General features: G+C 42.2%; 1 protein-coding gene and 1 pseudogene across 8 annotated transcripts in view; one reads left to right on the forward strand and one right to left on the reverse strand.

Moving 5' to 3' along the window:
* SYNCRIP (synaptotagmin binding cytoplasmic RNA interacting protein) overlaps positions 1-6199 on the reverse strand; it is a 31869-nt gene extending 25670 nt beyond the window's left edge. The window contains exons 1-4 of one of the 8 annotated variants that reach the window (XM_072736768.1): positions 6083-6199; positions 3621-3780; positions 2775-2893; positions 2556-2663 (exon numbers count right to left, since the gene is read on the reverse strand). In XM_072736768.1, the coding sequence (XP_072592869.1) occupies positions 2556-2663; positions 2775-2893; positions 3621-3768 (375 nt within the window). In that variant the 5' untranslated portion in view covers positions 3769-3780; positions 6083-6199. Of the gene's footprint in view, positions 1-2555; positions 2664-2774; positions 2894-3620; positions 3781-5173; positions 5429-6082 lie in introns of those variants that run through there. The other 7 variants (XM_072736782.1, XM_026007454.2, XM_026007453.2 and 4 more) reach the window with 7 other exon arrangements.
* A 3955-nt stretch (positions 6200-10154) lies between these two features.
* On the forward strand, positions 10155-10253 carry LOC112926438 (U6 spliceosomal RNA; annotated as a pseudogene).
* Positions 10254-22373: the final 12120 nt, after the last annotated feature.

Consider the following 22373-nt stretch of genomic DNA (forward strand, 5'->3'; position numbering starts at 1 on the left):
ATGGGGCTTGATGTGAGGTTCAGTGTGGGACTCCATCTGAGGACCCTGAGATCATGACCTGCACTGAAGGAGATGCTTAACTGACTGAGCCACCCAGGCGCTCCTACTGCAACTAATTTGGTTGAGTTTAATTTTTTCCCCAAAGAAGGAGCTAGACAAGTTTCCTCTTCCCCAAGTCTGGATTTCTCACTCAACAACTTCCCTGTACCCCACACTTCTAGTACATGCTGCCATTCTGGGCATTTCACCAACCTTTAAACAAATTACAGTCCCCAAACTAAGTCCAGAAACTTAGGAGTTACAGGAAGAACAACCTCCTTAACACATCTGACATTCAAGCACCATGCTTCACAGGACAGCATAGTTCATTCAAAACAAAGGAGAACCAAAATGACTTTGAAAACTTTATGTAACTGCCAACAATGTGAAATAGTTTCTACATTTTATCTCCCCTAAAAGTGAACTGTTAAAATTTACATAACTCCTATTTACTAAACAGCGTCTTAGTTTCTCTTACCCCTTACTATAGACAAAAGTACGAGAAGGCTGCTAGCCTAAGGAAAAAAACAAGAATTATTCTCTTCTACTATCTCAACCACAAAGCACAAAACCCCTTTATAAACAATAAAATCAAATAACTAGCTGATAAATCCTGAAATAAAAACAAGATGACACAGGGACACCTGGGTCGCTCAGCGGTTGAGCATCTATCTGCCTTTGGCTCAGGGCATGATCCTGGAGTCCCGGAATTGAGACCCACATTGGGCTTCCTGCATGGAGCCTGCTTCTCCCTCTGCCTGTCTCTGCCTCTCTCTCTGTCTCTCATGAATAAATAAAACCTTTAAAAATTAAAAAAAAAAAGAAAAAAAAGAGGACACCAAACAATGACAAATCTTATCAAAATGCTGTTAAATGATTTGGGTTCACCTCAGTTTCTGGAAATGAAAATGAAAATGACTAGACAGATTTTTATACATCTTCTACCCCCAAAAATGCTAAATATCTGACAAAAATTCTTCAATTAAAAAAAAAAACTCCTCTATTTCTAAACTCTAACAAAAAGGCCCACAAAGCACTACATTATTTTTAAAAAAGGCTTTTTCTATTATACCAAAATGTTTAGAAAGATATAATACCATTTAACAAAAATAAACTGAAATCTACTCTATTACTATAACATAAATGAAATCATTAAATGGCTCATCTTCCCTTTTTCCTGTATTGTAATATCCCCATGCTTCTTTCACCTTAATCTTTTTTTTCACTTTAATCTTTATATGGCCCAAATAAAACCTTTTATACCAATCCCTAAACTAAGGAAAACTTATTCCCCATCAAATCTCTTCTTAAAAATACCAGTGTCTTCTTGCTACAATTTAAGTCACACTAAAGCTTTAGGCCACTCTCTCCCAAAAACAAAACAGAAAAACCATATATAAACTAAATTTTATATTTAATAAAAGTTTAATAACTATAACCCCTAAATATAAATGTAATTAGAATAGAATTACTTAGGGGAAAACCATATTTCATTTCTATGGAAAAAGTTAGATATATGATTTAAACACATTCACTCACAGACCTGTGAAAGCCTCAAATTTATGGATGGCATTAACAGCTAAATCCTCATTCTGAGTCTCTCTCCTCCTGTACCATTAAAACATCATATAGCACCATTTATAACTGACTTTCTTAAACCATAACCCTGGGTTCAAGAGCACACTGTATTAAGAGCACCAGATTAAAACTACTATGATCATCATTTTCTATGAACTAAAAACTCAACACAACTAAAAACCAAAACAAAAATCAAAACCTAGCTGCATTTGAGTCTACTCACTGGTTCTACATGACCTTAATAAAAAAGCATCCACTCCCAGCCTGTTTCTTCATTTACTTTTCCACACTAATCAATTTTATTGATAAAAACTCCCTTTAGAAATGAACAAATGAGCTTTAAAATCAACAGTAATAGAAGTGGAAGAAGGTAGTGTTAAAATTCTAAATCCATTCAATTTGGGGGTTTAAGAATTCTAAGTAAAACAGTCAACTGTGAACAAATGAGCTTTAAAATCAACAGTAATAGAAGTGGAAGAAGGTAGTGTTAAAATTCTAAATCCATTCAATTTGGGGGTTTAAGAATTCTAAGTAAAACAGTCAACTGTTAAATGTACATTCCCCACAAGTATGGAGTGAACTGATCCCCTCCTATTTTTTGTTCCACTGTCACTAATCTGGACTTGCAGCTTTTCAGGAAACATTTAGAAATATGGTACAACTTATTTAAATCTTTTCTTTAGAATACCAACACTGATTTGATCCGTACCTTAGTAACAAGAAAAACTTAAAAGTGAGTTGTTCTACATATAAAACAGGAACTTTTCAAAAACTAGTGATTAGAAAAGATTAACAAATTATCTCATGGTTATTAACTCTCAACATCTTAAAGAAACACACCCAATTTCACTACCAAGCAGTATTTGCCAAAGCTACAAAAGTGTTAAAAGAACTTTAAAACTGAAGGGAATTTTTTTAAAAAGTTTTCAAAGATATACCTTAATTTTCGCCTCATCTGGTCCTTTGCTAGAATCCGCTACTTTGGTCCCTTGTTTTTCTCTCTGCCTATAAGTCTTCATGACTCCACATAAAAAGGCACTTTTGTTCTACAAAAGAATTTTCCAAACATATTTAACAATAATTGTCCTATCTGTTTCTAATAAAAAAAAATTCAAAACTATTGCTGTTTATTTTATTTACACTGAAATTAGCGTTACCTGAACATGAGAGAGATCACTGTCTTTAAACTGCTGAAGAACTGCCAATGCGCCGTCTTCATTGAATTCTTTTAAAGCTTCGATAGCTCTTTCATCTAAATCACTATGTGCAACCAGCCCTGGAGAAGAGAAAACTTAATTAGTTGTCAGCTTTATTATTTTTGGAAACTTTTTTTTTTTTTTAAGAGATCACGTTTGCCAATACAGGTACATGCTTGCCAACTAAGAATTCTTCCATTTCCCGTATCTATATAATGAGAAACACACATACTTTAGTCGTTCTGAACTGCAATCGCAACTAAATAAGGCCTCTCAACCACACTTACAATAATGAAATCAACTTCTTTTACATCGTGTTCTGTGTCTAAGTCACATAATTCTGAATGCTTAAGTATTTCTATTGTAAATATATAAGGCTTACAAATCCTAAAATCAACCAACAAAGTACCAAGCAGGACAACTGAACCTCTACTCCATTTCAAATACCACTGGAAAAAGCAACAGCCACACCAAGACAGACAAGACTACAAATCTACAGTTACCGAGTTATTTAACGAGAATCCTACTATAAAAATACCCCCAAAAAGTCACATGGCCTGTTCCCAACATTAAGCAGCTGTTGCTACCATCATATACTTATCCATCTGGCCAGCCAGCCTTTAGCTCCTAACCCTTCCTTCTTCCCTCCCTCTATTACACCTTAACCTCTACTTCACAACTATCACGACAAAGCAAAACTCTAGTTCCCACACTTATTGGAAACCACAAAAAGTTGCTATTTTAGCTCAAAGCCAGAAATCCAATAGAAAAATTTCATAATATAATTTTGCAAGTGTTAGTTCTTACCTGCAACGTAAATTTCATCTAGTTTTTCAGCAACTTTCTGTGGTAAACCAGCATCAAGCAATGTCTGAAAATTTTCTGAATGGATAACTGCAGAAGTAGTATCCATGGGCTCTTCAGTACCATTTCCATTAACATGTTCTGTAGCCATGTTTCCAGAGATCTGTTCAAACGCAATAAGCAAAATTAAACTAGGATCTTCAAAAAAGGGTAGAGGAAATATAAGAGCCCCAATCTTTACTTTTCTCTACCAATTGCTACACCAGCCAACCTGCGCCTCCCTTTAAAGAAGCCTTGCAGTCACTATCGCCTGACAAGCCAGATTTGGAGCGCGGGGCACAGGAGGACAGATTCACTATGTTTTTCCTTAGCACCACCCCTGACTCACCTGCTAACACTCCCTAGGAAAAACCAGATTACAAATGGAGCCCAATCAGCACGAGGACGAGCCAGCGTGCCACATGCAGCTGTGCCCATACAGAGAATGAGGTGTGTGGAGAAAGCGAAGCTGGTCTTTTCTCTCTCAAAGGTAAACCCCCAAAGTGCGCGCTTTTCCCGCCTGCCGCTTATAGATCAGTAACAACAGCCAGCGAAGAACAAAGCGCTCACACAAGCTACCTTCCTACCACCCAATTTCTCCACCCTTCACCCCCGCACCCCAAAGCCCGCCCCCGACTCCGCACCCATAGCGGCAGCCTCACCGCTGCGGCCACCAGGAGCCCATTAGAAACACGTGCTCTGCGCCTTCAAATGTCCTACAACTTCCTTCCACGGAAACCCACCGAGTCCCAGGCCAAGACGACCATCACCGGCTCCCAACGTCAACCTGAAGCCAAGATCGGAGCCCCCAGAAAGCAGCAGCAGCACAACCTCGCCCCTTCACACCGAGGCCGCGGCGGCGCCAGGCCACAGGCTCTCCCCGCCCCCCCCAGCGCCGCCGTCTCCGCCGTGACACATGGCTCGCGCTCGCTCTCGCTCTCGCTCTCTCCGCCCCGGGCGCCGGCGACCCCCGGCCGCCCGCCCGCCCGGCCGAGACGTGAGCCGCGGCGCGCGGTGCAAGCCCCCACCCCTCGCCCATCCGTGCAGCGACTGCGGCGCCGGGGCCAGCTGTCCCACCCACGGGCCGGGGCCGGGGCCGGCACCCCGGCGGAGGGAGGGCGTTCCGCGAACTACCTAACGCCCGCCGGACCGCGAGCACCACCCAAGCTCGCCGCGCGGCTGCGGGACGGGACCCGCTCCTCTCCGCCCACTCCCGCGCCGCGACGACGGCCACGACAGCACCAACTCCGCCGCCGCTCGCGGTCCGCGCGGGCCGCGGGGCCGCCTCCTCCCGGGAGCGCCGCAGACAAAGCCCGAACGGCGGCAGCACATGGAGGAGAGGAGGAAGTGGCGGCGCGGGCCGCGGCCTACTCTCAAGCAGCCCCAGTCAACGTGCTCCTCTCCCCCTTGGAATCCATTTTCCAGAAAAGCCGGTTTCTCCCCACACCTCCCTCCCCCAGCTCCCTCCACAATGTCACGGTGCTCCCCTCCCAGACCCGGGTCCTGACGGTCGTTACCTCCCCGTTGGGCTGCGGCGGAAGGATCCTGTCCGAGGAGATCGGGTTGCGGGAAACGCGTGCTCGCTGCTCCCTGTGTCCGGCGCGAGTGGAGCTGTTGTAAAATGGCGGCCGAAGCTCACGCCGCTGGCAGCAAACCCGATCCAGTTCCACTCGCCTCCGAGCGCGCTCCCGGTGCGCGCGCGCGCGCCCGCGTGACCCCCCCTTCCCTCCCCTCCCTCGCGCGTCCGCTTCTCTCTCGCACTCCCTCTGCCCCTGCCCTCCGCCAGCTCCTCCTTCTCTCTCCCCCTACCACCGCCGCCACCAGCCTCCGGCGGGCTCCCTTCCCGGCCCCTCTTCTTCCCTCGCTGCTCCTCTCCCCCACCACTCCCGGTGCCGTCCGCGGCCGCTCAGACTCGAGTGGCCGCCTTTCCCCTCCTCGCTCGAACGCTCGCTCACGCCCTCCCTCGCTCGCTCGCTCTCCCGGCTCCGTCCCCCCAGTCCCAGCCGAGTCGGCTCCTCTCTTTCTCTCTCCCGCGCTGACGTGACGACGTAGCCGACGCCTCAGGACGCGCGCCCGCGGGCTCCGCCCCCACGCCCCGCCACCTCCCTGCTCCTCACCTCCCGGGGGAGGGGGCGCGAGACCCCGCCCTTCCGCTCCGGCGGCGGCGGAGGGGCCGACAGTGAATGAAAGGCCCGCCCCTTCCCCTCCCGCTCCCCCTCCGGTTCTCCTCCATGCGGGGCGGGCCGGCTCAGCGTGTCCCACTCGTTCTCCTTTGTCAGGAGACAGGCATCTCCCCACCCCGCCCCGCCCCACCCCCACCGCAGCACCACGCGCGCCGCCCCCCCCCGCCGACTCCCGCCCGCCCCGTCCCGGGCCGGCGGGGCGGGGGGCGCGGAAGGCCACCGCAGCTCCCGGAGGGCACCCACCGGTCCGTGCGCGCCCGGCCCCCGCCCCCGGCGCCGCGGTCGCGTAGCCGTTCGCGGCGGTGTCCACGCCGCCGCCGCCCCGCGCTCTTCTCGCTCGGGAAGCTGCAGGCGCACGTGTCCCCCGGGGCGGGGCAAGGCAGACAATGGGGCGGCGGGGGGAGGGGAGCGGCGCGGAGACCCGCAGACCTTTGGTGAACCTGGCCCGTGGCACTCGAGTGCGGGGGTCGCTGTGGGGAGCGCAGGGCTCCCGGGCCGGACAATGGGCTCCCCCGCGCCCCGCGCCCCGCGCCCCGCGCCCCGCGCCCGCGCGGCTTCACTTTCGCGAAAACCTTGGGCGGAGGGAGGGGCGCCCGCGGCGCGGACGGGGAAACCCGGGCTGCTCTGGAGGGGGCCGGGGCCGGCTCGCTGGAGCCCGAGGCCGCTCGGGCCGTGGGATACTACGAAGGCCAGATTTGGAAGCGAAACTGCCCGGTGCTGGAGTTGTGCAATCGTCCGCGTCCCTGGCCTTTTAAGCAGCGAAGGGCTTCCTCGCAGCACAGTTCGAGCAACTTGAGGAGCACAGAGCTGCGTGGCCAGGGCGACTGTGAGGAACACAGATCTGTGTTTCTTTTTAAAAATCTTGGCAACTAGATCTTATGCGAAGTGACATTTCCTTTGTAGCCACTTACTAGGTATAAGAAAGACAGGACAAAAGCGTTAACAATTGCAGTCGCGGCTCGGATACTAATTTTATCCCATTCAGCTGTAATGTAATAGTATCCTTTTGATTTAAAAAAAAAAAAAAAATCTTATTTTTAAGACCTCACTGGTTCCCCAAATAAGCTCTATGCTGTGACAGATGGGTTCGAGGAAAAGTTAGATGAGTGTTCTTCAAAGTGCTTAAGCACATGAAACGCCAGATTATTTTCCACAGGTAGCTGGATCAAAATAGGAAATATTTCACCAAAGTACTATCTGGCCAATCCGTTTAGCAAGGATCTGACATCCCCAGGACCTAAAAATCCCTTCCTATTACACATGTATCTGTGGTATTCGACTCATGTGGCAACAAGGGTTTTAGTTCGTAATGCAAAGGTACATAATGTCCTAAATGAAAAACAACCTAAATGTTTACAAAAGTGAAAACAGAGTAATCGTATGAATGAAAGAATGAAAATTATGCATCTGAACCATCCAACACGTTTTTAGACATTCCTGGCGATCAAGTTCCTTAAAAAAAAAAAAAAGAAGAAGAAGAAGAAGGGCGGGGGCGGGGGGCTTCTACCTAGGCAATGTCCTCTACAGTATAACCAAGACTCCCAAATTAAAATCTCCAGCTCTTCTCTGACCTCTGTCCTTTGTTCCCTAGACCTTTATGTGAGTTTTCAGGCCCTCTAAAACAACCTGTCAAACCTGACCACATGATGATCCTCCCCCAGTCTTCTATCTCCAGAGTTCCCATCTCAGTGAACATCACCCACTTGCATCCGGCAGCATTAGCTGGCAACTAGAATGTAATACAAGACACGACCTTCTGTCTGTCTCTCAATGCCCTATCAGTTAACCAAAATCTTGTCAATTCCGTGTCCCTAATGTATGTCCATTTTTCTGTAAATTGTGGCCAGGGAACAAATCACCATTAAGCTACCATCCAGACTAATGATAGATAGCCTCCTGACTCATCCACCTTACAGTTTCCTAATCCATTTAAAACCCAAAGGTCTCCCCCCTCCTCCATCTCTTTTTAATTGCAAATAAGACCCTGTGGAGCATCCGCTTAAACCCCTTCATTAGTTTCCCATTACACTTAGAACAAAAGCAAAAATCCTTGACTAGATCAACAAAGCCCTCCATGATTTGTCCAACCTGTCTCCCCAGCCACATTTCAGCCACTCTTCTAACTTCAGCTGGCCTTTCTCAATTCTGGCATTTCTCAGGTTTGTGCACACTGAGGACCTACACAGAGAAATGACTGATACTCTCAACAGTCCTGAGAAAAAAAGCAATCAGTCATGCTCTCCTTTTTGGATAAAACAATAGTATAATTTTCCTCCTGATCTACAGAACTTATTCCAGGCTTGACTCCAAGAATTACTACCATTACTGAAACATAGGAATACCTAATAATACTAAACAACACAGTAAAACAAAACAAAAAAAAAACTTAGTAGATTGATTGATTGATTTGGTATGGTATATACATTGGGCTAGATGAAAATGGATCTGAAAGATCTGGCACAAAAAAGTGCTAATAGTATGTGTTCTTGCTTGCTGAATCCTCTTTAGTACTTAGCATAAGATGCTTAGTAAATATTTGCTGAATAAAACCAAAGAATAATAGGTCGAGACCCAAACAATCTTTCTTGGTCTAATATCAGATCTGCTACTAATGGGTAGTGTGTGGTTAAATAAGTCATTTTACTTCTCAGAATTTCTGTTTCCCCACCTACAAAAGAAGTTCATTGAAACAGATAATTTTTTATAATAAATTTATTTTTATTGGTGTTCAATTTACAAACATACAGAATAACACCCAGTGCTCATCCCGTCAAGTGCCCCCTCAGTGCCTGTCACCCATTCACCCCCACCCCCCGCCCTCCTCCCCTTCCACCACCCCTAGTTCGTGAAACAGATAATTTTTAAGATCTCTTCCAGCTCAAACATTTTATGATGTATTAAAAAATTCTCTCAGGGCACCTGAGACACTCAGTGGTTGAGTGTCTGCCTTTGGCTCGGGTTGTGATCCCAGGATCCCTCCCCCTCAGGGAGCCTGCTTCTCCCTCTACCTATGTCTATGCTTCTCTCTCTGTGTCTCATGAATAAATTAATAAAATCTTAAAAAAAAAAAAAAAGAAATCTCAAACTCTATCATTACTTCAAAAATATTCAAATATCCTATTTGCCATTTAGGATCGTCCCCTATTTGAATCCAAACTTCCCTTTATAGCAAAATAGCCTGCAATTCCCTTTTTCAAAACAAAAGAAACAGCAACAATAACAAAGATTGATAATATATAATTTGGGATATCATCCCTAGCATAGATGTGGAGAGCTAAACACACATTCAACTGTTAGTGAGAAGACAAATTGATAAAACTTTTATACAAAATAATTTGGCTATAATGCTTATTGGAGTATTGTTTGTAATGCTGTACATAGGTATGTGTATGCATGCGTGCGTGCGTGTGTGTGTATAAAAATATATATAACCAGGCAGCCTGGGTGACTCAGCGGTTTGGCTGTGCCTTTGACCCAGGGCGTGATCCTGGGGTCCCAGGATTGAGTCTCACATCGGGCTCCCTGCATGGAGCCTGCTTCTCCCTCTGCCTGTGTCTCTGCCTGTCTCTCTCTCTCTCTCTCTCTCTCTCTCTCTGTCTCTCATGAATAAATACATAAAATCTTTAAATATATATATATATATAAAACCTAAACATCCAGTAATAGGGTACTGGTTGAAGAAATTATAGTGCATTCACATAATGGATTATTCTGGAGCCATTGAAAATAATGAAATAGCTATCAATGCCCTAACATGGATACATATTCAGGTTACATTCTTACATTAAAAGAAAAAAAAAAGCCACCTAAAAACAATGTAGAGTGTGACATTTCTTCATTAAATTTAGCACCTTCTGTGTACCGAAGTCCATGGTATGCACTAGGCTTACAATGATGTACATCAAGATAGACATAGGTGAACCCTGGACTCATGAAGCTTGCATGTCTGTATGTATGTGTATAACCAGATAGACATAAAGATTTTTGTTTCTATACAAAATAATTACAATTATAGAGAAGGATGACATGGAGTGAGACCATCTGCTTTTTACTTCAGACACTTTGGTGATACTTCTTCCCATAAATATGGTTTTCATTTTATTTTTTGGGAAGGTGGGGTGAGGGGCAGAAGGAGAGTGAGAGAGAATCCTAAGCAGGCCCCATGCCCAGCACAGAGCCCAACACAGGGCTCAATCTCATGACCCTGAGATCATGACCTGAACTGAAATCAAGAGACAGACACATAACCAAGTGAGCCACCCAGGCACCCCTAAATATGTGTTTTTTTAAAAGTTAACTATTGTGCTCACTTCAATGGCACATTTACTAAAATATTAAAATTGGAACAATACAGAGATTAGCATTGCCCCTGCACAAGGATGACATACAAATTCATGAAGCATTCCATATTTTTAAAAAATATATCTAATTTAATTTTAAAAATGTTTTTTTAATTAAAAGTTAATTATTTGTGTACCTAATTTCTGCCTTTTCATCCATGAAGTAATGAAAGGTTAATTTAATTGCAGTTAATGAATGGCAGATATATAAGCACACCTGTTTGAGCTTTTGTCATCCAATATTCTTGCACTTAGTGCCACATTGTTTAGGAAAAAATCAGATTTTCTTCTTTTGATGTTTCCTAAACTTTCTTCAAATACCATATATTAATGTGATAATGGAGTGGGGACCCTAGAGTTTTTTTTTTTTATTTTTTTTTTATTTTTATTATTTATGATAGTCACAGAGAGAGAGAGAGAGAGGCAGAGACACAGGCGGAGGGAGAAGCAGGCTCCATGCACCGGGAGCCTGATGTGGGATTCGATCCCGGGTCTCCAGGATCGCGCCCTGGGCCAAAGGCAGGCGCCAAACCGCTGCGCCACCCAGGGATCCCGACCCTAGAGTTAATATAGGAAAAATCCACAATACACCACCATTCTTTCAGAATCACAAAAACCTAGAGTCAAACAGACTGAAAGTCATTCCATTACATCTTACTAGTAATCAAGATAGTTTTGTTACAAATAAAGTGGATTTTTCCCTTTTAAAAGTTGGATTTTTTTCCTTTAAAAAAGGAAGTTTTTTGCAACATCTCTGACATCTTATCTTTATGGTAATTAAAAGGCTGTTGTGTTAAAATTAAGAACATCTTTTTGCAAAGACACCGCTAAAAGGATGAAAAGAAAATCCACAAACTGGGAGAAAATCTTTGCAAAGCACTTATCTGCTAAGGACTAATATCTGAAATACACAAAGAACTGTGTGGTGCCTGGCTGGCTTAGCCAGTGGAGCATGTGACTCTTGATCTTGGAGTTGTGAGTTCAAGCCTCATGTTGGGTGTAGAGTTTACTAAAAAATTAATTAAATTAATTAAAAATAAATTTTTAAAATTTTAAAAATCTTTAAGAAAACAAAAAAGATACAAAGAACTCTTAAAACTCAACAGTAAGCAAAGAACCCAATTAAAAGATAAGCAAGCAAAAAAATAAAAAATAAAAAATAAAAATAAATAAAAATAAAAGATAAGCAAAAGATCTGAATAGATACCTCACCAAAGATAAACAGATGGCAAATAAACATATGAAAAGATACTCGGGATCCCTGGGTGGCGCAGCGGTTTGGCGCCTGCCTTTGGCCCAGGGCGCGATCCTGGAGACCGGGATCGAATCCCACGTCGGGCTCCCGGTGCATGGAGCCTGCTTCTCCCTCTGCCTGTGTCTCTGCCTCTCTCTCTCTCTGTGTGTGACTATCATAAATAAATAAAAATTTAAAAAAAAGAAAAAAAAAGAAAAGATACTCAACATCACATGTCATTAGGGAATTGCAAATTAAAATGATGAAATACTACTACACACTTATTATAGCCAAAATCCAAAACATGGACACTAAATGCTGCAAGGATGTGGAGCAACAGGAACTTTTATTTATTTATTTTTTAAGAAAGATGTATTCATTTGAGAGAGAGAGACAGTAAGCAGAGGGAGGAGCAGAGAGAGAGAGGGAGAGAAACAGACTCCCCAGTGAGCATGGAGCCTGATGCACATTACATCCCAGGACCCCAAGATCATGACCTGGGCCAAAATCAAGAGTCAGATGCTCCACCGACTGAGCCGCCCAGGTGCCGTGGGCAACAGGAACTTTTAATCATTGCTAGTGAGAATGCAAAATAGTATAGACACTTTGGAGAATAGTTTGGCAGTTTCTTACAAAATTAAACACATACTTACTATGTGACTCACAAGTTGCTTTCCTTAGTATTTACTCATATTAGTTGAAAACTTAAGCCCACACCAAAAACAAACAAACAAACCCAAAATGATGTTTTGTTTTGTGAGGAGAGAGGCAAGGAAAGAACAGAGGAAGAAGGAGAAACAGAATCACAAGCAGACTCCATGCCTAGCATGGAGCCCAACGCGGAGCCCAATACAGGGCTCAATCTCACGACTGAGATCATGACCTGAGCCAAAATCACGAGTTAGATGCTTAACCAACAGAGCCACCCAGGTACCCCCCAAAATCCACATGATGTGTGGATTATCCATATTGCCACAACTTGGAAGCAATCAAGATGTCCTTCAATAGGTGAATGGATCAACAAACTTTTCTATTCATATAATAGAATATTATCCTGTGCTATAAAGAAATGAGCTACCAAGCCATGAAAAGACACGGAGAGATCTTAAATGCATGTTGCTAAGTGAAAGAAACCAATCTGAAATGGCTGCAAACTGTATGATTTCAACTGTATGACATTCTAGAAAAGGCAAAACTTAGAAAAAGATCAGTGATTGTCAGGAGTTCAGAGGGAGGGAGGGGTAGATAAATAGGTGGAGCACAGGGAATTTTTAGGGCAATGAAACTATTTTGTATGATACTATAATGATGGATACAGGTCATTATACATTTGTCAAAACTCAGGACATACTGCGTAAAGAGTGAACACTAATGTAAACTGTGGACTTTAGTTAATAATAATGTATCAATATTGGTTTGTCAATGGTAACAAATGTACCAAGTAATGCACAATGTTAACACCGGGGTAGAGGAAGGCTGGAGGAGGAAGTATCTGGAAACTATTTTCTGCTTAGTTTTCTTAAACCTGGAAACAGTCTTAAAAAGGGACAGCTGGGGATCCCTGGGTGGCGCAGCAGTTTGGCACCTGCCTTTGGCCCAGGGCGCGATCCTGGAGATCCGGGATCGAATCCCACGTCGGGCTCCCTGCAGGGAGCCTGCTTCTCCCTCTGCCTGTGTCTCTGCCTCTCTCTCTGTGACCATCATAAATAAATAAAAATTTAAAAAAAAATTATTTAACAAAAAAAAAAAAAAAAAAAGGGACAGCTGGGTAGCTCAGCAGTTGGGCGTTTGCCTTCAGCTCAGGGTACCTGAATAGAGTCCCGCATCGGGCTCCCTGCATGGAGCCTGCTTCTCCCTCTGCCTATGTCTCTGCATCTCTCTCTGTGTATCTCTCATGAATAAATAAATAAAACCTTTAAAAAAAACAAACAAACCTAGAAACACTCTTAAAAATAAACTCTGTTAATTTAAAAAAATGTTAATATTTTAAATATACTTGAAATGCTAGACTTTTTATTTTTGAAATGCTAGACATTCTTTCTATAGCTTTTTTGTTCATTTTTTTAAAATTAGAAATCCAATTAAAAAAAAGAAAGAAGAAAGAAAAAAGAAAGAAAGAAAGAAAAGAAAGAACAAAAGAAAGAAAGAAAGAAAGAAAGAAAGAAAGAAAGAAAGAAAGAAAGAAAGAAAGAAATCCAATCTCAGGGGTGCCAGGCTGGCTCAGATGGAAGAACATGCTACTCTTTATCTCAGGATTGTGAGTTTTAGCCTACTTTGGATACAGAGATTACTTAAATTTTATTTATATTTATTTATTTTTATTTTCTTTAATAAATAAATAAATAACTTAAAAAGAAAGTCCAGTGTCATTTTAGCTGTTTGCATTTAACTTTTACAGTGAAAGGTGATGGATTAAATTATAAGAAGCTACAGAATTTATACAGGTAACTACAAAAAGAATAAGGATTATGTAAATATAAACCATAATGGCTTTATCAAAGTATTCCCACTCTATTTCTTAATGGAGTCACTGAATACAAGCAATCTTTGGTTATTCAGATTTTCATGATGAATCATGGCACAAAAGAGGAAAATATACTAATAATTCTTACACTGAACACGTCCCTCACGGTATGTCTCAAAGCTCTTTTCTTTCCTTTTTTAAGATTTTATTTATTTATTCATGAAAAACACAGAGAGAGAGAGAGAGAGAGAGAGAGAGAGGCAGAGACACAGGCTGAGGGAGAAGCAGGCTCCATGCAGGGAGCCTGACGTGGGACTCAATTCTGAGACTCCAGGATCGTGCCCTGGGCCAAAGGCAGGCGCAAACCGCTGAGCCACCCAGGGATCCCCTCAAAGTTCTTTTCAACGGTAACCTTCCCCAAAGCCCCTGCTAAGGGAGCAGCCTGAGCTGTCACAGTTTTACCCTGTAACACCGCTCACCCTTGCCTTGCCATAATTAGTTAAACCAGCATCAAGCAGCAGATCATTCCTGGAGAAAAAACAAAGAGAGAGTATCATGAAGAGGGAGTTGGGCTGGGCCACGAGAAGTCATGTCAAACTAAAATTATAAGGAAACAGAAACTATAAATAAGCTAGGAGGAATCCTTTCACTACATTCATTATTCCGTAAACACATTCTGAACACCGATTATGTGCCAGGCCCTGAATTAAGCACTTGGTGAGCGATCCCTGGGTGGCGCAGCGGTTTGGCGCCTGCCTTTGACCCAGGGCGCGATCCAGGAGACCTGGGATCGAATCCCACGTCGGGCTCCCAGTTCATAGAGCCTGCTTCTCCCTCTGCCTGTGTCTCTGCCTCTCTCTCTCTCACTGTGTGACTATCATAAATAAAATAAATAAATAAATAAAAATAAAATAAAATGGAGAAGTTTAAAAAAAAAAAAGCACTTGGTGAATAAAGCAGATTGCCTCTTGCATTCACGGAAACCACAACGGAAACCACAGCTAAGTGAGGGGAAAATAAATAAAGAAATAAACAAAACATTTATAAAATGAGATAAATGCAAACAAGAAATTAACGTAATACCATGTTACAGAATAATAAGGAGGATCTACTCAGGCTAGTCAAGGAAGGGCTTTCAGAGGAAGTGATGTACGTAAACTAAGATTTGAAAGAGTAAACAAAGGAAAGTGAGGAATAAAGGGGACCTGGAAGAACATTTCAAGCAGAATGAACAGTATGTGGGGAAACCCAGAGAGGAGAAAGAGCTTGGTCTCTACTGAAAGGAAGCTACTGTGGCTGGAGCATATTTAGTAAAGGAGGTAAGTGGCTCAAGATGAGTTTGGAGAAGTTGGCAGGAGTGGAGCCAAATTATGAAAGGACTATGTGAGTAAGGACAATGAGAAGCCATTGAAGTTTTTCACATGTTTAAAATTAGTATTTAGAAACAGAATTGGTACTGGGGGTTGATGATGGAGATGGAACCAGGTAAAGGATGAAGTTACTTGGACAAGAGTATTGCAGAGGAAATAGAAAGAGTGGGCATATTCAACAATGTGTTTTGAACTTAGTTTGCCAAGGACTTAGTATTGGACTGAAAGTAGGGAGTTAAGGGGGAAATTGATGGTTGTTGATGCTATTTACTGAGTTGAGGAATTCTGAGAGAACAAGATTTCAGTAGTACATCAGTTAGGACAGGGAAATAGAACCACTTGAGGAGTTTATTATAGGAATAAGAATTGATATGATGGGAGAAGCTAAGAAATCAATGGTCCAAAAGGGAAAGGTGGAGGGAGAGCTAACACATTACTGATGTACTTAATCTGATTAAAGATTATGGTAATATATATGACTGCATGGTCATTGGCTGCACACAAGTTCAGAGATGCCTTGAATTCCTCTAAAGTCAGTATTTGACAATTCAGTCTTCCATAGGCTAAAGTTGAAATGTAATAGTCTAACAGCAGATTTTAGCCTAATTCCAAAGCCAAAGCCAAAGTTCAGTATAATGTTTATAGCAACACGTATAGACTGTAGCCAAAGCTGTATTTACTGGCAAATTTATGATCTTACATATTTCCACTCTGGAAAAACAAAGAATGAAAATAAATGAACCAAATATAACATTCCAATCAGAAATAGAGAACTATCTGGGACACCTGGGTGGCTTAGAGGTTGAGCCTCTGCCTTCGGCTCAGGGCGTGATCCTGGGTCCTGAGATTGAGTCCCACATTGGTCTCCTTGCAGAGGGAGCCTGCTTCTCCCTCTGCCTGTCTCTCCGCCTCTCTCTCTGTGTGTCTCTCATGAATAAATAAATAAAATCTTAAAAAAAAAGGAAAGAAATAGAGAACTATCAAATATAAGGTAAAATTTAAAAAGAAAAAAATGAGGAGGGCAGCCCCGGTGGTGCAGCGGTTTAGCGTCGCCTGCAGCCCGGGGCGTGATCCTGGAGACCCTGGATCGAGTCCCATGTCAGGCTCTCTGTATGATGCTTGCTTCTCCCTCTGCCTGTGTCTCTGCCTCTCTCTCTCTGTCTCTATGAATAAATAAATAAAATCTTAAAAAAAAAAGAAAAAAGAAAAAAATGAGGAAAAACAAAAAAAAATTAAAAATAAGAGAATAATGTACAATACAATTGAATCTGTTACATAGAATAGAGGAAGATAGAAAGTCTCTTAATTTTATAAAATCAGCATTAACTTTGATATAAAAATCTGACAAAGCACACACACACACACACACACACACACACACAAATTCACGTTGGGGTGCTTGGGTGGCTCAGTCAGTTAAGTGTCTGGTTAACCAGCTGCCTTCAGCTCTGGTCATAATCTCAGGGTCCTGGGATCAAACCCCATGTCAGGCTCCCTGCTCAGCGGGAAGAAAGAGTTAAGTTTATCCCAAAACATTTGCTCTATACATCACATCAATAGGTCAAATGAGGGAAGGTATATGTTCATTTAGATAGGTGCTTAAAAGACATATGATAAAAAGCAAATCCTACTTTTGAGGTGCTTAAAATACGTATGATAAAAATAAAAGCTATTTTAAAAATATTTATTCATTTTAGAGAGACAGAGTGTAAGAGTGTGAAGGGCAGAGGGAGAGAATCTCAAGCAGACTCCCAGCTCAGCACAGAGCTCAAGGTGGGGCTTTATCCCACAACCCTGAGATCATGACATGAGCCAAACCTAAATGTTGGGTACTCAACCAACTGAGCCACCCAGACTCCCCTTGAGGGTGTTTTTTTTTTTTTTTTTAAAGTAATCTCTATACCCAGCGTAGGGCTCAAACTCACAACCCTAACATCAAGAGTTGTGTGCTTTACTGACTGAGCCAGCCAGGTACCCCTACTTTTGAGTCTTAATAACAATAAACTAAAAAGTGAATAAAAATTCCTTAAAATAATAAAGGATGCTTTCATGAAATATAAACAATATCACACTTAACACTGAAATATTAGTGTCTCCATTAAAGTAAGGAATACAAAGGGGATCCTGCCCTTATTACAATTATTTAACAAGTTCTGGAAACTCTATCAATTAAAGTGAGATGTGAAACAAATAAGAAGCATAACTGTAGAAAAGAGAAAATACATATATTATTATTTGCATAAGATAAGATTGTGTACATTTATAGCTGAAAGATCAATACGGCAGCCAGATAAGACCGCAATCACCAACTCTATTAGATTTCCTATATGCCAGTGATATCTGGTAATAAAAATAGGTGGAGAAGACTTCAGATTCACAATAATGATGCTTTTACACATATATGTGTGCATATATTCATAACATATATAAAATGCTTAGTCATCTTTAAAAGAATTAAGAATATCATCAGGCACCTGGGTGGCTCAGGTGGTTGTGTCTGGCTGTTGATTTCGGCTCAGGTCACTATCTCAGGGTCATGAAATGGAGCCCCACATTAGGCTCGGTGCTGGGTGTGGAGCTTGCTTAAGATTCTCTCTCTTGGGGCACCTGGGTGGCTCAGTGGTTGAGTGTCTGCCTTTGCCTCAGGTTGTGATCCTGGGGTCCTGGGATCAAGCCCTGCATCAGGCTCTCTACTCAGTGGGGAGTCTGCTTCTCCCTCTATGTCTCTGCCTCTCTCTGTGTCTCTCATGAATCAATAAATAAAATCTTAAAAAAAAATTCTCCTTCTTCCTCGATTTCTCTCCCCACTACCCCCATTCTCTCGAAAAAAAAAAAAAAAGCTATGAAGATCATGTATCAGGAAAATTATAAAACTTATATTGTGATTACAAAAATAAGACTTTTATAAATGGAGAGAGAAAGAGATATAAGATATATGTATCCTAAATGAGGTCAACTGAACATTGTAAAAATTGTCAATAGTTCCTAAATAGATTTGGAAAAATAAACTTCTGGAAATGAAGTCAGCATTATATCTAGGATTTTTAAATGATTTTATTCTTTGGTCCAGTAATAATTTTGCTTCTAATGCTTTATCCTAAGAAAATAATCAGAGACCTTGAAAAGATTGAAGTACAATGTGATGCATATATGATAGTGTAATATATTTTACACAGAAAATAGAAAATGTGTGCAGTACCTGGCCGGCTCAATTGGTAGAACTTCTGACTCTTGGGATCCCTGGGTGGCGCAGGGGTTTGGCGCCTGCCTTTGGCCCAGGGCACGATCCTGGAGACCCGGGATCGAATCCTACATCGGGCTCCCGGTGCATGGAGCCTGCTTCTCCCTCTGCCTGTGTCTCTGCCTCTCTCTCTCTCTCTCTCTGTGTGACTATCATAAATAAATAAAAATTAAAAAAAAAAAAAAAGAACTTCTGACTCTTGATCTTGAGGTCATGAGTTTGAGCCCATGTTGGGTGTAGAGATTACTTAAAAAAAAAAAAAAAGAAAATGTATTTTTAATTCAATGCAACATTATTTACTGAGCACTTTCTATATGTCAGATTCTGTGCTCAACAATAGAGGTATAGATAAACAAAGCAGTCATTGTCCCTTCCTACATAAGACTAAAATCAGCTGAGCAATTATACAACATGGTGATGAATTCATTGCTAGGGGAAAGGATGCTATTGAGGCCCTAAGGAAGAGTCACTTAGCTAAACATAGGGGGCAGAGAACGCTTCCCAAGGAGGTGATGTCTGTAATAAATCCTCATGGCTGAGGAAGTGTTATCTAAGTGAAGAGATAGAGAAAGAAGGTTTCAAGCTGAGGGAAAACATATGCAAGTGCTGGGGTAAGAAACATGGTGCCTTCTAGAAATGGAAGAAAAGTTCATTGCACTTACAGTGCAAACTGCTTAGATAGACAGAAGGCAGGTCTGGGAAAGGAAAATTAATTGCAAGATGTGCTTGTGAAGAGATAATCTACAACCAGATTATGGAGGGCTTTACCATCTGGAACTGATGCTTTCACACTTTTTTGACCATAACTCAAAGAAAAATATATAGTTTATAATGCCACCAATTTACAAATTTCATAGATATGCATGTATGAACCATATTTCACGACAATATTTTTACTATATGCAAAGCATTCTTATATTTTCTATTTCCTGTTCAATTTTACTTTTAAAAAATGCTGTCTGCCTCCTACATGCTTACTTTGTGCCTTGTGTGAATTAGAAATAAGTATTCTCTCTGGGCAGTTGCAACTTAAGAGACTCCAGGCCTGGCCTCAGAGAGTGAAAAGGGCAGTGGAAGGTGTCTTTATCCAAACAAAATGCCCCTTCCTCATGGTGGGTGAAGCTCCATAGACTTACCCCTAATATTTGCAGAGCTTAAGGCAGAAGTACAATCGAGGCCTATGTCTTAAAGTTGTAGATCAATCTAATCGACTATTAAATGAGTGTGTTCTATTCTTCTAACTTGACACATAAAATTGCATAATGACCTAAAAGACCAAGTTCAAATTCAAAATTCTTGGACTTGGGCAGCCCGGGTGGCTCAGCGGTTTAGCGCTGCCTTCAGCCCAGGGCGTGATCCTGGAGACCCGGGATTGAGTCCCACATCGGGCTCCCTGCATGGAGCCTGCTTCTCCCTCTATCTGTGTCTCTGCCTCTCTCTCTGTGTCTCTTATGAATAAATAAATAAAATCTAAAAAAAAAATTATTGGACTCAGAGTTCAGCATTGGCATATGACTTCAAGCCTGGTTCTCTTCTATTTCCACTTCCAAATCCATCTTATACCAAAAAGGGCTTTGTTCATATACCATGTGGACATCTTGACCCACTTGTCTTAGTTCTATTTGCCTTTCCCTTCCAGCAAACAGTTAGAAGTGGATTCAGAATTATTTGGACAGGAATTTGATCGTATCTGAACCAGAATGGGGTTTTTGTATGAAAGTGGCCATTGCCTGAGGACCCCAAGAGTAGGGTTTTCTAAAGCTCTGTTACTCAAAATGTGGTACATGAATGAGCAGAAAGGGCATCACATGAAAGCTGGCAAAAATGAAGACTCTCAAAGGGGTATCTGGCTGGTTTAGTGGGTACATCATGCAACTCTTGATCTTGGGGTAGTGAGTTCAAGTCCCATGTTGGGTGTAGAGATTACTCAAAAAAGCAAAATCTTCAGGGGTGCCTGGGTTGCTCAGTCAGTTAAACCTGGCACTTGGTTTAGGCTCAGGTCATGATCTCATGGTCACAGGATGGAGCCTGACATTGGGCTCTGCTCAGCATAGAATCTGCCTCAGATTCTCTCTCCTGTATCCTCTCATGCTATCTCTCTCTCTCTCTCTCTCTCTCTCTCTCAGTAAATAAATAAAATCTTAAAAAAAAAAAATCTTTTAAAAAAATGCAGAATCTTGGGCCTCATCCCAGACCAACCAAATTGGAATCTTTAGTTTAACAAGACCTCTAGTTGATTTGCATGCACTTTAAATTTAACACTACCACAATGCGAAGAGGGCAGGGCTGGGGTAATTCCTTGGTCTAAGGCCAGTCTTGTACCACAATGTCAGGGCGCTAAGGTGTTAGGGCAGGCAAAGTGCAAGCTGCATTTCAGATCCCTTTCTCCTCCTTGAACATCCTGTGTAGTGTCCAGCTGTAGGGTAAGATTTTGGCAAGTTTCATTTAAACAAGAAAATGACTTAATAATACTTATAATTTAGTTCATTTTTGCTATAGGATGGATTGGTGAGCAGAAACCTGAGCTGGCTACATAATTCTCTGGGTCTAGGGTGCCTGAGTGGCTCAGTTGGTTGAGGGTCTGCCTTTGCTCAGGTCATGATCCCAGCTGGGATCCTGGGATCAAGCCCCTGAGTCAGGCTCCCTGCTCAGTGGGGAGTCTGCTTCTTCCTCTCCCTCTGCCCCCTGTCCATCCTCTCTCTCTCACTCTTTCTATCACAAATAAATAAATAAAAATCTTTAATAAAAAATAATTTGCTGGGTTTAGTACAAAATGAATATGTAGAGCTTCTTGTTTAAAAAAGCAGGAAAAATGTAGTGTTTAAGGTACTAAAATATGAAGCTTTTTTCATTCTTCTGCAGTATTTCTCTTCACTTGTCACAGTGTTTTCTATTTGTTATCTAACATTCTAAATAGAGAAAAATTAAAAATTTAAATTATTAGCATACATTTTACCATTCATCTTTATAGTGTGCAAAGCCAGCTCTAGATACAAAAATAAGAACAGTTAACTCCTGGGGTGCCTGGGTGGCTCAGTTGGTTAAGCGTCTGTCTTCAGCTCAGGTCGTGACTCCAGGGTCCTGGGATGGAGATCCCATTGGGCTCCCTGCTTAGCGGTGAGTCTGCTTCTCCTTTTCCCTCTGCTCCTCCACCTCTGCTCATTCTCTCTCTCTACATTCCCTCTCTCTCTCTCTATCTCTCTCTCTCAAAGAAATGAATAAAATCTTTATAGGAAAAAAGAACAGTTAACTTATGAACAATCACTGAAATTATACAATTTATATTTCATAACGACACATGCTTATATAGTTTGTTCTTTCAGCACAGTGAAGATCAGCTCAATTTTTTTCCTTCACACTTTGAAAGGTGCATATTCTACCAATACTCTATCATTGATATGCTGTTGAGTAAGGGGGGTCTGGAAGGAAAAGTAAGTATGGTTCACTCTTTCCCTTTCTTGGTATTCCATTTTCAGCATAAGTCTTTGGTTAACACAGAGAAGTAACATGAATTTTTAAAAAGGGTATCATAGGGATACTTAGTCATTGATGTTTCTTAGAATGCCATTGCCTTCTTTCTGGCCTTCAAAACAAGTTCTGATTCCTTAGTGGGGAAACCATGACTTTCTTCTGCTGACACAGACTTAACAATCTTGCCTTGTACTAATTTGAGCCTCACTAAACTTCCATTCATGGTGGGTCCACTGGAATTCTGTGCTCATGAGGCACTGAGGCCACTATATAGAAATAGAGTGGAAAGATGGGGTGCCTGGGTGCCTCAGTGGTTGAGCGTCTGCCTTTGGTTCAGGTTGTGATCTGGGGTTCTAGGATGGAGTCCCACATCAGGTTCCCCACAGGGAGCCTGCTTCTTCCTCTGCCTCTCTC

The sequence above is a fragment of the Vulpes vulpes genome, chromosome 1, assembly GCF_048418805.1.
Source record: "Vulpes vulpes isolate BD-2025 chromosome 1, VulVul3, whole genome shotgun sequence".
In the NCBI taxonomy this organism is placed as follows: domain Eukaryota; kingdom Metazoa; phylum Chordata; class Mammalia; order Carnivora; family Canidae; genus Vulpes; species Vulpes vulpes.